At 56.4% G+C, this 15,708-nt stretch overlaps 1 protein-coding gene across 1 annotated transcript; it reads right to left on the minus strand.

The window, feature by feature from the left end:
• Positions 1-291: 291 nt before the first annotated feature.
• On the minus strand, positions 292-12,342 carry INSYN1 (inhibitory synaptic factor 1). Its single transcript, XM_082616697.1, has 3 exons — positions 11,260-12,342; positions 10,129-10,836; positions 292-1,048 (listed from the first exon to the last, which is right to left on the minus strand). The coding sequence occupies exons 2-3, from the start codon at positions 10,282-10,284 to the stop codon at positions 341-343; spliced, it is 864 nt and encodes a 287-aa protein (XP_082472823.1). The 5' UTR covers positions 10,285-10,836; positions 11,260-12,342; the 3' UTR covers positions 292-340.
• Between the last annotated feature and the right edge of the window lie 3,366 nt (positions 12,343-15,708).

Raw genomic sequence — 15,708 nt, forward strand, 5'->3', positions numbered from 1 at the left:
ACTCATGAATCCCCTCCAGGACAAGGCCAAGGCCGGCAGCCAGACTCCATCACCGTGCTCTGGGGTCTGCAAGATGAGTCCCCCACCTCACCTACACACTTTTGGACACCCTCTTCAGGAGCCCTGCCGTGAGAAGGAAGGGAGGGTAGTTCCGGCCACACTTCCTGAGACCTAAGAGGTGAGTAGGCATCTCTGTGTCTAAGATGAGCTCTGTGAAAGCTTTGGGGCCTGTGGGGCCGGATCCTTAGCATTTTAAAATTTTATTATGACTGCATTTGTTTAAATATATATATATTTATAGCTCTGTGTGCCCACCGCCCCCCAGCTCCCTCCCCAGCCCCTAGTTTTTCCCCTTGGCTTTCTGTTTGGTGGCCATGTAGGGCAGCACCGTCTGAGTGCTCTTGTCTGACACCGTTTGGGTGCTGCTGTTTCTTGTGACCCTTCGGGTCTGCTCGGGGACCAAGGTGGGGTCTGGGCGGCGGCCAGTCAGTGGAGAGCGCCTCGGCTTGGAGGGAGCTGGGGAGGGCTTGAGGGGACCCGCGTGGGCCTCTGTGTGGGGAGGCTCCGGGGACAGGCCCACCTCCTCCTCGCCGTCCCCCTCCTCGTCGTCACAGCATAGAGCGTGGTAGAGCACTTTGTCGCTGAATCGCACCCTCTCCCGTGTGCCCGGGGTCCGCTGGGGCTGCTGGCCCTTCACAGAGCCAGCGCTGAAGGCCTCCTCACTGGAGGAGTCCGGGGTCTCCACCCGGGGCCCGTTGGGGATGGGCATGCCGCCATTCATGAGCCGGTAGTCAGGGCCAGCCCCCGGCCGGGTTGACTCGGGGCCGTCCACGGAGTCTGAGGGGGTGGAGATGTCCAGGAAGGAGCAGAACTCCCAGCTATCTGAGAGGATGTCAGCTGTCATAAAGTCCAGGTGGCCCAGGTCAAAGGGGCCGCCCACGCCCACCTTGTCGCTGCTGGAGGTGCTGCTCACGGTGGCCGTGGTCCAGTCATCTGGCTCCAGTTCGAAGTCGAAGTCCGAGGTTAGCTTATCGATCTGGCTCACCACCTGGCCGGGGAAGGGGAGAGGAGTGAGAGGGGCCAGGCAGCGGCCAGCATCACCTAGGTGTGAATGTGCCCCGTCCCATCCTACTACACTCCCCGGCTGATGACCCTACAGGACACGACTGGACTTGAGGTCACCGGTTTGTTTGCCCTGTTGAGGGCCCAAACTGGACCAGGGTGAACAGAGCTGGTTCCGGCCATCCCCCTGGTTCCACTCCTCAGTGCCTTTGGGGGAAGGGGGATGCTTTCCAGCCCTGCACCCCGTCCATTCACACGTCCCTCCGCCCCAAAGCCAGCTGCTCTTCTGGGGGGCAGCCCTGGTGCTCAGAGCTTGACCTTCCTTTGGTTGACAGGGGGCCATTTAAAAAGGGCTGAGAGACTCCAGCAAGGTCACCCAGTGGTCGGATGAGCAGCCCACCCACCCTTGGAGAGGAAATGATACATGGTAACTGCAAAGAAGGCTCTGGCCAGGCTTTCTGAAGCATCCTGGACCAGCCCCTGCAGTGGGTCAGCGAGTGCCCCTCATGGGTCTCCACCACCCCACCCCTATATAGCCCTGGAGCCTCCTCCATCCTCCCCTTCCCTGCCTCTTGATGAGTGAAGATCAACCCTGGTTTGATGGGGAAGGGATAAAGCAAGCATTATTTGGTAAGCAATAAGAAAACCATCCATCCTGGGCCCAGAACTGCTGGTTAAATGCCCTCAGGGGCTACAGAGGTCACTGCACCCACCTGCCCCGCAGGAGGTGAAGCCCTGTTTCATGCAGGAGGCCCTGCCTCACGACAACCCTTGCCTAGGCCCCTGTCAGCACAGACATCAGCAATGAAGACAGTGAGGGAGAAAGGGAGACCCAGTCAGACAGAGGGAGAGGACAGAGCAAGGGGAGGAGAGGAGATTCAGGCCCAGATCCAAACCAGTAGAACAACAACAACAAAAGCAAAGCGGAGGGACCAAGAGACCCAGAGACAAAGACGTAGGCAGTGAGTCATCAGGCCCAGGAGCTAGCTCCCAGCCCTCTCCAGTGCTCTTTCCCTGGGGTCAGAGAGGTCAGTTAATTCATTAACTAATGAAGTCCCTAATTCAACAAACGTTTACTGAAGATGACTGCTGTCCAGGGATGTGCTAGGTGTTCAGCAAGGAGTGGGGGTGGTGAGTGCCTCAAAGTGCAAGTGGAAAGCAAGGGCAAAGATGATGGGTCAGGAGGAGTCTGGCTCGGTGAGACGAATACTGCGTCAGGAGTCAGGAGGTCTGACGCTGGCAACCTGGTCAGTCGTTTTCCCTCTCTAGGTCTCAGTTTCTCAAACTGTAAATGGGGAGTTGGGTGACTAGTTTATCTCCAAGCTTCCTTCCATCTCTGAGATTCTAGGACTCTGTATTTAGAGGAGTGACTTGAGAAGCTGTTTTGGGGTGTCAATGCCTAGGGATGCCCACTTCCCACAGCCCCAGACCAGGGATGGAAGGAACACTTGGCTGAGGCCTACGGAAGAGCTGGGGGAGTCAAGACACCTGGGTTCCTGATTCGGCTTAGACATCAAATGTTCTGTGTGTCTTTGAGTAAGTCACATAACCTCTCTGGACTTCAACTTCACTCATCACCAAGTGGGTATGATAATCTCAGGCCTGCCAACTTCACCAGGGCTTCCTGAGGAACAATGAGAAGGCAGTAAAAAGGCTTCGTGGGGGCACTGGTGATAAGAGTGATAGCATCTCCCATATCTGAACACCTACTATGTGTCAGGCTTTCCACCCGCGAGATCATCATCTCCTGAGTTTATGGATGATGGGCCAGAGGCACCAGTCACCGGGGACCTGAGATTCCCGCCTCTGCCGGCCCTGCAACACTGCACACGGCTGAGGTGCTGCCATGATTTCTGGGCTTGGACAGGCAACGGGGATAGGGCTCTACCCTCCAGTCCCCCACCCTAGAATGACTCCCCCACTTCAGAGAAGCTCACATCCCCCTGAAACCCTTGCTTAACCCAAGCCCCACCTGAGAGCTGGTGGGAGCCCTGGCCTAGAGTAGGGGCTCTCACACCCGGGTGCGCATCAACTCCCCAGAGTTTCCGATTCAGTAGGTCCCAGTGGGGCTCAAGAGATGCACGTCTAACAAGCTTCCAGGGGATGCTGCTGCTGCCGCTGCTGGTGCAGGAACAGACTCTGAGGACCACTGGCCTAGGGGACTGGGGATTTAAGCTGGTGAAAAATAGCACCCCAGGGCACGGCCGCCCTGGGGAGAGGCCCTGTGCCCCTGGGACAGCCACACACTCTAATTAGACTCCGCCGATCAAGCAAAGTTGCCGAGAGTCTGCTGCTGTCTGAGGGTGGGAGGATGATGGTAGGAATCTGGAGTTAAATGACTCAGCTGTGAACTCACAGGGTTGCCTGTGGCCAGGCCAGGCCCCGAAGCTGGGCTCCTAATCCCCTGTGAGGAAGATGCAGGGTCCACAGGGCAGGAGCCCTAGAGCCTCAGGCCTGGACACTCTTCCCGCCCAAGAAGCCCTTGCCTGCCACCTGCTCAGGAGGCCTTCACGTTCAGGCCCTTCCCCTTCTCCATTAGAATGCCCCTCTCTGTTTCCATCCTGGGAGAGTGGAGGGAAGGAAGGGAGGGAGGTCTGGGCTCAAGTCCCAAGTCTGCCCCATCTTGGCTAAGAGGCTTGAGAGGCAGGTGATTTCCCTCTCCATGTCTCATTCCCTCCCCTGTAAAATAGGAGGACACACCTCTACTTGCCAGACGTTGGGGATTCAATAGGTAGGAATGTGCTTTAAACTGTAGAGTCTGCACAGCCAAGCACTTAAGAATCTGGGCTCTGCAACTGGGCCTGGGGACCCAGATTGTATGCAGGGCCCGGGTCAGTCCACAAACCCTGCTGCCTGTCCCTGGTGCCTCATTTCATGGGGCCAGTTAGGAGGGCAGGAATAGGGTAGGCCCCAGGCTACCTACCTCTCTGCTTTGGCTGTCTTGAAATCTATGATTTCTCTCTGAGATTTAATAATCATTTTGCCTACATGTAATTTGGGATTGTCTTGGAGTGCAGGCAAATAATTATATACACAAAAGGAAAGAGAGGGGGAGAGAGAGAATGGAACCACGGAAATCACAGAACCATAGAACCTTGAAGCCAGGAGGGACTGGAGACACCGCTGAGACCACCCTTCCCATTGTGCTTGCTGACGGGGACTAGAAGGGGCTGAGCTGAGACTGGAAGTCAGGGGTCAAGTACGGGAATCACCTGCTCTACAGGGAGCAAGAGTGAGCACTAGAGAGGAAGGGCAGGGCTAAGGGCTGTGACAAAACCTGCTGGGGGCCCCAGGCCCTGTCCCAAGGGTGTCTACAACCTCTGTCCTGGCCACAGCCTCAGCTGCCCACCACCCCCGAACACTGCACCCATCCAGTCTCCCCACTGACAGCAGCTTCCTGTCCAGCTCCTGCTGCATCCAGGGAACTTCCTAATCAGCCAGCAGGAACACATCACCTCTCTGCTTCCAGCACTTCGCTGCTCCCCAAACTCCTGAGCCTCCCAAACACAACCCCACAGCAAATCTGGTCACAGGTCCTGTTCTGTCCAGCAAGCAGCCTCCTCCCTGCCAGGCCTGCCCCCTCACCTGCCCAATTCACTCCACCGAGCTCACTTGTGCCTCTGGGCCTCACCTGGAATGTCTCCTTTCTTTCCCACTCATTCCCTCTCACTTCCATAAGGAAGTCTTCCCTGACCCCCAGTTGAGGACAGGTTCCCTGTGAAAGGCTCTGACAGTACCCTGCACCTCTCATTATTTTCCAGTAGTTATCACTGCTACCATTTTGTGTGCAGATGTTATAAGGAAGCCCCATGAAGGGCAGGACTGGATCTGTCTTGCCCACCATTGCATCCCAAGTTTGGCACAGGGACTGGCACATTCTTTACAAATATAGCTTTTGAATGAGTGGATGAGTTAAGACAGAGGGCTTAATAAAACCACTTGGGGCTTCTTTTTCGAGAAAAAGTTCCATGGGCCTGGACACCCCAACACTGCCCGCCCTAGCCTGCCCTCCAGCCGTGGGTGAGACACCTCTCCAAAGAAAGCACTTCTGTGTTCCCTAAGGCCCCAGGACTGAGGACCCGGGAGCCCCAGAACCTGTTTGTCTCCTCCCCCTTCACCTCTGGCTCCTTCAACTCCCTTGACCAGCTGCTACCTCCTCCCCTCCCTCCCAGCTCCCCAGGCAGCTGGTTACATAACTGGGGATTCTGCATTATTTATGACCACTGATTATTTTTTAATTCTTGATTACGTTATTTATTGTCTTCCTGGAGGGCTGTGGAGTTGGGGAAGGGGTGGTGGGGAGCGAGTTGACCATGCGTGATTCATGATTTTCATCCTGCAAGTTGGCATAATTGGCCGGGGAGCTTCTTGGATCTGTCTGGAGGAGGAGAACGCAAAGGGAAAAGGGAGGAAAGCAAGGCGAGAAAAAAAAAATAATAGGAAAAAATCCGCACAATTCTTGCTGAGCTGCAGGTGATGGAGCTGACCCACTTTGGCACAGCTCTGTGGTCCCCAGCCTCTCCTGCTCCAGCTGCTTCCTGGCTGGGACACATTTATCTCATGCCTGAACGGCCCTTGGCTTTCCTTGCCACCTCATACGCAGCGCCTTGCCGAGGTGACCGCACAGTCACCACCGGGCCTGCTCCCCGTGAAAATTGGGTGGGGGTATCCTCCACCGCCACCCCTGGCTGTGAAATGTTTGTGCCCACCCCTCCATCCTCCTGAGGTGTTCGGACCTAGGTGGGCAACTGTGACCTTAAGTTATGTCCTACCCAAGAGTCAGTGATGATGTGAGAGACACCGGCTGATCAACACAAGAGACAGTTTTGAGCCTCCATGCTGAGCGATATCTTGGGGAGGGGGCAACCAAGGAGGAAGAGGCCAAGTAACCTGCTCAAGGTAAGCTCAACATCCAAGAGGCCAAAGGCAAGCCCCTTATCCCTGGCCTTGGGGGCTCCCAGTTGATAGGAAACAGGGAGAGCAGCGGGGAGGCAGACTCCTATCCCGAAACACAACCAGGAGATTCCTGGAGAGCATGTGGGATTCTCACTGCGGACAAAATCCAAATTCCAAACCGTGGCCTGCAAGGGCTCTGTGTAATCTGACTCCCTGCTCCCTCTTTGACTTCCTGCTTTTCTCCTAGTTCACTCCACTTCAGCTGCACTGGCTTCCTTGCTGATCCTGAACACGCCGAGCCCATTTCTTCCCCAGGATCTTTGCACAGGCTGTTTCCACTGCCAGGAAGGCTCATCCCCTAAACACCACCCTCACTTCCTTTGGTTCTCTGTTCAAAAGCCATCTTATTGGAAACCCCCTTCATATCCCCATATCACTGTCACTCTCTATTCCCTTTCCTTGCTGCAAGAGGATGGGACTGCCTACTGTAGGAGGTACTAAATGGTGCCAGCCAGGAGGTCAGGGTCCTGGCTTTGACCTCCCTGATGATGGCTAAGAAGCTCATGTGACTCCAAAAGAACAAAGCCACACACAGAGTGAGGCGCTGGCCAGTGCTAGAATATTTCATTTATAATATCTAACAGATATGGAGTGAGTTTTGTGCCCATCACTGTGCTAAGTACTTGATATATAATATCACATTTAATTCTCACAACAACCCTGGGGCTGGGGGGTGGGGTGGGGAGTGTAAAATTTGTTATCCTCATTTACATGGGAAAACAGAAGCACAGAAAGGTAAAGAAATTTTTCCAAGTTCACACAGCTAGGTAGGGGGCAAATCTTGGATCTGAACCAGAGACATCTGGCTGTGGAGCCCATGCTCTCAGCCCGTAGGCTGTGCTGTGTCTCCAAATTACGATCCACAGAATTCTGAGGAGCTTAGAGAGCCTGCTGGGATTGGCCTGGCCTTCTGGAGTATTGGGGAACCTAGGAGAGATGAGGGCTAATTAATGATTGACCGTCATATCCCTCTGCAGCACAATTTTAGCTTTCAAAGCATTTACATTCCTTACCTCACTTAGTCCATTAAGCTACTTTTCCCATTCATGGGATAGAACTTGTTGCTCATCGCCTGGGAGGCCAATAGCAGAGCTACAGCAGGGGTTTGGAAGGGTAGGAGAGGTATGGACAGGAAACGCCAAATCCTTTAGGGGTGTGAGTAGGTGTTGGCCCCCTTACCGCATGCCAAACCCTGATGAAGCCCTAAGATCACACTGAGGTGAGAATGATCATCATCCCCATCTCAGAGGAGCAGACAGGCTCAGGGGCCTGGGAAGGGAGTGCATTGGTGTCCCTCGTCTTTCTACGAACTTCAGGCTGTATGCTCAAGAGGGTAAGGAGAGTCTGCCATGATCAGTGGTGTCTGGGGCTGGGGAAAGGAGCAGCAGAGAGAGGAGAATGACAGAAGGGGACACAGCTAAGCCCTTCCTCTCTGCTGGCCTTGCTCCTTCATCAAGCATCTTGTGCTACTCCCCAGCAGTCTTGCATGTGAATCTTGTCTTCACATCTAAGTGCTTTGCCCCCGTGGCATGAGAACCCCATTGGTGAGCCCTGAGCTGGTACTGCCCGGGGAGTGGGGTGTGATGAGGGAAAAGTGTCTGCCACCCTCTCGACCTTGGGTCCATCCATACCCCCAAGGGAAAATGCCATACTAAGCTACTGAGGAGCGCCTGAGAGATCCAGCTTTACGGCCCCCCGTGGAGGACCAAGATGCAGGTTCCAGGGAGCAGGGGGACTGAAACCCTTTACTCCAAACCAGAGCTTGGCGCCCCCCACTCAGTAACTGCATTCCTGACGAATTCCATCCAACAGGAAGTCAGTTATGGCATCTATTCTTCTGTCTGGGCTTCCCAGAGCCTCACCTGCCTTCTACAACACTTCCTCTGCCCATCACCCCATGTCCAGACACTGCCTGGGGGATGGGGGAGCTCTGAGGCCTGGTGCCCCCTCCCAGCTGGGTGCCATTGGCAGCAGGCAGGCTGTGGCATACGGGGTAGACTCGGGTTGCCGTAGCAACCTGCCAAAGTCTTGGGTGGAGGCACATGGCCTACAGGGTGTGTGGGGGGAGGGGACTCATCTCTCCCTGTCCTAGCTCAGGCCTCTAGGCTGCAAATCCTGGGAATCTGAAGCTCTGCTGTTTGAGACATGGGAGTAGGTGAGTGTGTGTGCTGGGAAGGGACATCTAAAAGATCTGCAAATGAATCCTAGCACTTCTGAGCTCCCTGCCTCACCCCTAAAGGGTGCTCCTCAGAGCATCACAGCATGAGCATAAGGTATCACCTCTAGAAGACCCTTGTGAAAATGCAAAGATATCAATTAGCCCACCTGCTGAAGCCCCAGAATAGGCAGCAGGAACCTGAGTTCTAGGCTTAGTTCTGCCACTGGTAGGCTGTGTGACCTTGGACAAGCCCCTATCCCTCTCTGGCCTCAGTTTCTTCAACAGCAAACAAACAGGGATGGTCTGGATGACCTGTGAGACGCCTTCAAGCTCTGGATGGCTATTCGGGGAGGGATGGCAGGTGCCGGGAAGATGCTCAGTTGGGAGTAGGCTCTGAGCTTATTGAAGCTGCCTCCCAGGCTTAGAGTCAATCCTGGCTCTTTCTGGGCAGGCTTGCTGGGGCATAGGTCCCATGCCCCTGCCCAAGACTGAGACTCTGGACAGTTCCCATGGTCCTGAGAGAACCACAGAGCATGTGAAATAAGATGGGGGTGGGGAGAGTCAAAGAGGGGACTGTGGTCCTCTGGACCAATGAGGTTGGGAGAAGAGGGGTTGCTCAGGGGCATCTGGCCTTTGACCTCCAAACTATATTCTCAAAGATGTTCAGTCCAGACTATGGCCAGCCCAGCCCATGGGAAGAAGCACCACACTTCTCTCTACCTGCAGCAATAGCCATTCCCACCTCCTGAGAAAGGACTTCCTAGTACGCTCCTCCATGAGGCTGCCTCTGGGCAGAGGGGCTGCCCTGCCCAACCCCTGCTTCTGTCCCAGCATTTCCACAACCCCCTCTACTCCGAACATGACTCCCTTCCAACACCCTCTGCTCCTTGGCTCTCAGGCCAGGCTAGAATGCCACTTTCCCAGTCAGGATTTGGTCCACCATCACCCCCTCTCCCCAGCCTTCCTAGCGCCCCCATCTTCCCCACACAGCTGGCTGGGGAGAGCTCAAGCCCGTAACTCCAGTTCAATCATGCTCCCTGTCATCTCTGCAGGGACCCTGGTTACAAGGAGTTGAAATTTGGCTAAAGCCCACCTGGCTGGTGTAATGGCACCCAGCAGGCAAATTTAGGCCAGCGGCTCAGAACGCTGGTCATGCATTTTGGGCTTGAACACAGCCCAGGGGGCAGGGCTGAGGACATGTGTACCTCATTACCCTGGTGATGTGGGAAGCAGTAATTAAACCGGACTCCGCTTAGAGAGACAAAGAGGGACACATATCCTCGGATCTCTCGCTGACTTTTCAGCCTTGGCAAAAAACATTCAGAACTGTGGGACGGGGATGCATACCTTCAGAGGAGATTCCTGCCCCTGCCAATGTACTGATACCCACTAGCAGGCCCCTAGACCCATTCCCACCTCAGGGCAGGGAAGACATAGCTGGCTTTAATTTTTCCAGGATCAAGGGTTCTAAGTATCTGTGTGATCTCTGGGGAATGCTCTGAGCTGGGCCTTGAGCAGCGGGGACTGCCTCAGTAGAGCCATCCACACTCTCCCAGGGCCTTTTATAAGCCAGTCAGAGTCTGGGAGGCAGATGGTGAGGTCAAAGGTCAGCTTGGGTCCCAGAAGAATGTCTTCCACTAAGAGGATGCTGTGGGATTCAGTCCTTACTGGCCACCGTGCAGCTCTGAACCATGGGCCCACAACATGCTGCCCAAGCAGTCTCAGGATCACTGAGGCCCCTCCAGCCCTGGGGTACAGTGAGATCTTCAGCGAAGCAGATTTGGGGAAAGAAGAACAAGGAGAAGGAGGTACCCAGCAGAGTGACCCAGGTGCGCACAGCTTTGAGCGCGCACACACACACACATACACACACTTAAACACATACGTGTGAGTACGTTTCCTGGGCCAGGCCCAGGAAAACCGGTCTAGGGGCTGCCTGGCCCCTCACTTACCTCCCTTAGCTCCTTGGCCACCTCCTTGAGCTCCCGCAGTATGTCCTCCAGCTGCCCAATGACCATCTTCATGCGCTGTCGAATCCGCTCTCGCTCTCCACCACTGCTGGGGTCGTCACTGGGCTGCCCGAGGTCCGGGGTGCCCCGAATGTTCATCCTTTACCACGTGGCCGCAGGCCTGCCCATACTCCCCCCAGCCGGGCACACGCTGCGTCTGCCTCCACGGAGCCCCCCTCAGCTGGGCAGAGCTCCACATCTTAACGGCCCCCTAGCCCACCCTGGCCCTGGGTGGCCCTCACCCAGCCCCTGCCCACTGCCACCCCGCCTCCTCTACCTCTGGGTGGGGAATGGGACACCCAGAGGGAGACAGAGTCTGACCAAGGGGGGTCAAGGTGAGGACACAGGAGAGCAGGGGGAGGGGCCTTGGGTCTCAGGAGTGGCCTCTAGGACTTGAAGTGCCTGTGGGTATGCTGAGCTGGACACAGAGGCAGGGGGATGACTCTGCAGGGACTAAGGGTAAGAGATGCCCTTGGGATGGGCGGAAGGCAGCAGTAATCCCCTCACAACTCCTAGGAAATTGCAAAAGCAGAGGTCTCGAGATGCAACTGACACCTCCAGAGGGATGGTGGCTGGGGTCTTCCAGATGTGAAGGGGGCTCCAGATGTGGGTGGCTCTGGGAAGGGAGCTGGATTGGAGGAGGGCAGCCCCCTGCAGAGAGAGCGAGCCTGGCGTCAGCCCTCCCAGGTTGCAGCACCCGCCGCTGGCAACGCTGCTGCCTTCCTCCTCACCCCAGCCTGCACCTTTCCTCGCTGGGGATTTGGTTTTATTTATTTATTTTTTTGTAGGAGGGATGATGGAGGCAGATGCTCTATAGCACAGCCCCTCCCCTAAAGGGAAAACAGGAGCCCCTGCTTTAGAAGCTGAAGTCCTCAGCCTGCGATGGGGCACCCTGCCCTGGCTCTCCCCAACGCTCCCCAACCCCAGTCAGGCCTGGCCCCGCTGGTTCACTGGAGGGCCTCTCCAGACATCCATCCTCCCTCCTAGTGCCCCCGGGGTGCCCTCGTTCCCCGCTGGACCTTCCCTTCCCCTGCCCCGCCTTCCGTGAGAACCCCGCTCCGCTCCCGGACTCACCAAGTTGGGGAGTGGGGGCACCGGCCTTCCTTCCGCGCAGCGTCGGGGGCCAAGTCCCAAGGCAAGGTTGGGGGGCCCCCAAGGCTCCCTAGGGCGGGCTTCTCTCTCTGGACCCTTCGGTCCTTGGCCTCAAAGAGGTCCTCAGAGCCGCCACTGGAGACATCTGGACGGTGGGAGGGGGCGGGGCCTCCACGCTCCAAGGAAGAGGCCAGGAAAAATCTCTCCCAACCCCCGCCAGGCTCTGGTGGGGAATGAGCAAGGGTCCGGTGGGTCCGGGGCTCTGAGGCCACAGGTGAACCGGGCACAGGGCGACCGAGGCGACGCCGGTCCGGTCTCAGCACGCAAGCCAAAGTCTGAGGGATCGGAGGGCGCCGGGATCCCTTCAGCCCACGCCCGGCATTCCCGGGGCTCGGCACCGTCCTGAATTCGCTCTGTCCAGTCCAGATCGGCCGGCTCTGGGCTCCGCCGGGGTCTGCCCTGCCCTGCCCGGAGTGAGCTGGCACCCGTGGGCGCCCGGGGCGCGCTCAGCCCGGACCCCGAATGACCGCGCTCCGGCACCTGCGGCGTCCGGAGCGGCCGCGAGGGTCCGCTCAGTCTAGCCCCGGGGTCCTCCGGGGGCGACAACGCTCCCGCGGCTCAGTCCACGGTCGGAAAGGTCCAGAATCGCCGGGCCCCGGGGGGAGGGGCGGTGTTGGCCGCGGGGACCAGGTCCCCGCCGGGCCGGGCCGAGGGACAGCGGGGCAGAGGGCCCGGCCGGGCTGGGTCTGGCGGCCGGGCGCGGGCGGGAGCGGCGCCGGGCGGAGGAGAGGAGGCGAGAAGAGCAAGAGGAGGCGAGGCGAGGCGAGACGAGGGGAGGGAGCGCGCGGCGGGCCCGGCGGGCCGGGGCGCACGGGGCTCGCAGCCTCCGCTCCGCTCCGCCGCCTCCCGCCCGCTGGCCCTCGGCTCGCAGCCTGGCCAGCCCCCGGGCGCCCGGTTGTGCCGGTGGGGCCACCGGGCGCCGGGTCGGGCTGGGCCTCCCTCGGCTGCCTCGCCCCGCCCTGCCCCGCCGGGCTCCGCGGGCCTGGGCCCGCTTCTCGAGCGCCGCGCCGCCCGCGTCCCGGCCGCCCCCGGCCCGCCCCGCCGCCCCGCCGCCCCGCCGCCCCGCCGCCCCCCGCCGGACTGGCCGCCCGGGCGGGCGCTGGCTCCCTCAACGGCCGCCCGGCTTGCTCGGCTCCTCTCGCCTCGGCGCTGTCAGGGAAGGGGCCGGCCCCGCGCGCCGGGAGGGAGCTTTTAAAGCGACACACACGCCTCCCAGCGCCGAGCGCCGAGCGCGCGAGCCGGGGGGTCTCGCCACCCCGGGGACTGGGAAACGTCCAGTGCTTGCGGGGCTGGAGGCGGGCTCGCCCGGGCGCACTCCTGTTGACCTCGGGGCGCGGAGGGGCAGCGGGTTAGGGGCTTACTCAATTCCTTCCTTTCCATAAGCCCCCAATGCCCCTTCCCCCACTGCGGTGCGCCCCGGGCTTCCCTTTTGGCTAAATTTCCCTCATCCAGGCCCTCCCCCTTCCCCCATCATACCTCAAACTACTCCCAAACGTTGCCTTAAGTCAGACGCATTAAGAAAATACAATACTGACAACCTTTACTGAGCACCTACTGTGTGCCAGGCTCTGGGCTGGATGGGGCTGGAGTTGGAGATTCTGCAGATGACAGGAATGCATTAGACACAGGTCACTTTGTTTCGTTATTCATCCATTTACTCAACATTTATTCAGCACCTTCCGTGTACCAGACCCCACGCTAGACTCTGGCGTCTCGGGAAGGAAAAGCAACACTTCAGGAAGCTCACAGCTTGTGAGGACACTGCTGAGTAAACTCAGGGGCGGTAAACGCAGGGCAAAGGCAAGTTCCAGAAGCAATGGTAGAGGAGGGGGAGGGTGGGAGCAACCCAGGCCAGGGGCTGGCAAGCTCTCCTTGAGACAAGCCCTGAGCTGAATCTCAAAGGATAAGTAGGAGTTACCCAGGTGACTGTCAGTGTGGGGGAAGTGTCGGTGAGCATTCCAGGCAGGGAGGAGGGTGAGAGCAGAGGATCAGAAGCAGAAGTGAAGGGGGGCGGGGGGGGGGGGTTGAACCAACTGTGGCCTTTTAGACATAACCATTTTGACAGCTCTGTGGAAAGTGGATTTGAGGAAGACCAGATCCTGAGAGAACCAGAGGCCATGGTTAGAAGCTTGGATTTTATCCTGAGGTAGAGGGAAGCTATGGTGTTAGGGAAGAACCCGGTCCTGCTCACCTCTCAGGAGATCCCTCTGGGGCTTTGAGGTTGATGGATCTGGGGGCAAGGACACTGGCAGGAGACCAGTTAGGAGGCTATTACAAGAATCGAGCTGAGAGAGGAGGGGCCTGCATGGCAGTAGGGATGGAGAGGAGGCGATGTTTTGAGAAATAATTTAGTAGAACATGGGAGGACTTGGAGACTGGTTGAACTTGGAGAGGGAGTGGGAGTCCAGGATGTCTCTGTTTATAGCTTGAGAGACTAGTAGATGGTTGTGCTACCCACTGACTTAGAAAAACAGGTCTGGGGTGAAGATGAGGCATCTAATTTGGGACAGGTGGAGATATTCTGAAGACAGTTGAGTATATGATCTATGCCTGGGCTTGAGAGTATTTTTTTTTTAATCATCATTAAAGGGGGCTGAAATTAACCAGGAAGCCTGTGTAGACCAGTAACAAAAGCAGTAGGTCAGGCTGGAGCCTTGGAAAATAGTCCCTGAGAAAGATGGAGCTGGAGTGGTCAGGGAAGTAGAAGAACCAGGAGAGTGGGCATCCTGCAGACGCAGGAGAGGATTTGGAGGAAGCAAGTGCTCCACAGTGTCAAAGGCTGCAGAGAGCAGCTGTGAGAGAAGGAATGGAAAGTATCTATTGTCCTGGTATTAGGAAGCCAGTGGTGGTGTGGCAGGGGCAGGGTTTTTTGTTTTTTGGGTTTTTTTTTGGTTTTGGGGGGTTTTTTTGGTGGGGAGAAGGTGGGAGGAGGCAGGTTGTTGGGCACTGAGGGCTGAGTCATTGGTGAGAAATAGGAATTAGTGAGTATAGGTGACATTGTCAAAAGTTCAGATGACATGGGAGTAAAGATCTTGAACTAGAGGCAGATGAAGGGTCAAGGGAGGTGGGGCTGGATGGTGGTTTGAGGCTGACCCGCAGGGGGCTTGAATTTCAGGGATGGTGGTGTGTCATGGGTACTAATGGTTTCACTGGTTCTCCTAGTTCTCTCAGAGGTATGTTTACAGGGGTCCTCTGGAGGCACTGGGTCCTCCCGAAGCTGTGAAGGTATGAATTCAGCTGCCTGGGATGGGGGAGATGTTCTCCTGGGAAGGTGGATCCAGAGGGCCCACAAATCACTTTTTAAAAAATTTGTGGTAAAATACATATTACAAAAAATTTACCATCTTAATGATTTTTAAGTGTACAGTTCAGTGGCATTAAGTGCATTCATGTTGTTAGGCAACCATCACCACCATCCATCTCCAGAACTCTTTTCATCGGGCAAAACTGAAATTCTGTACCCATTAAACATTAACTCTCCATCCCCCTCCCCCCACCCCCTGGCAACTAGTACCATTCTACTTTTCGTCTCTATGAGTTTGACCAGTGTAGATACCTCATATAAGTGGAATCATACAGTCCCACCAATCGCTTTCACGGAAGCTATGATGTTAATAGATTGCCAAAATAAAACATGGACTGTGCCTGAGAAAACAAAATGAGTTTCTTATCTTAGGTCCATGGAACCATCTGCCCACGTCCAGGATGGGGGAGGTATATTTCAGCTTGGGAGTGTTAGGAGACAGTGAACTCAGTTTGAAAGGATGGGATGTGACTACTTGATACCTAATTGATCTTGGGTTGCGTTAATAGAAGTATGGTGTTTAGAAGAAGAGAGGTGACATTTCTTCTGTCCTCTGTGTGGATCAAACTATGTCTAGGACCCCATTTCACTGGATATGTCCACAGGAGGGCAGCCACAATGGAGGAGGTATGTGTGGGGAAAGGGAGGACTGGTGTGTATGTCCTGTGAAGAAGAGTTAGGCTGGTCAGGGAAGGCTGGAGAAGAGGAGTCTCGGGAGAAGGGGTCTCTATCTGTAAATCCTCAAAGGCTGCCACAGGGAGAGGTGGTACTCGGGCTCACCTTCCTTAGTATTCGCAGATTGACCCATCCTCCCTTCCACCCAGCCTCCCTGGCCACCTGCCCAGATATCCCATCCTTCAGATCTCTGCTTAGATCTACCCCCCACCTCCAGTCAGCCTTCCCTAGCCCTTCAGTCGATAGGGAGGAACAGAAGTACTCTTTTGGACCTTAACCAAATGTTTCCCAGGGTATTCATTTAATGTGCTAGCTGTGTGACCTTGGGCAAGTCACTTAACCTCTCTGAACAGGGATAAGGAGCCCATAAACATTTTTATTTTTTCCTGTTT

This window comes from Mesoplodon mirus (assembly GCF_964341445.2).
Source record: "Mesoplodon mirus genome assembly, chromosome: 4".
NCBI classification, from domain to species: Eukaryota; Metazoa; Chordata; class Mammalia; order Artiodactyla; family Ziphiidae; genus Mesoplodon; species Mesoplodon mirus.

Coding starts and splice junctions, on each gene's coding strand:
- INSYN1 (XM_082616697.1), bottom strand. CDS start 10,284: ATGAACATTCGGGGCACCCCGGACCTCGGGCAGCCCAGTGACGACCCC. Junction 1,049..10,128: donor TGGCCAAGGAGCTAAGGGAG/GTAAGTGAGGGG, acceptor TTCCCCGGCCAG/GTGGTGAGCCAGATCGATAA.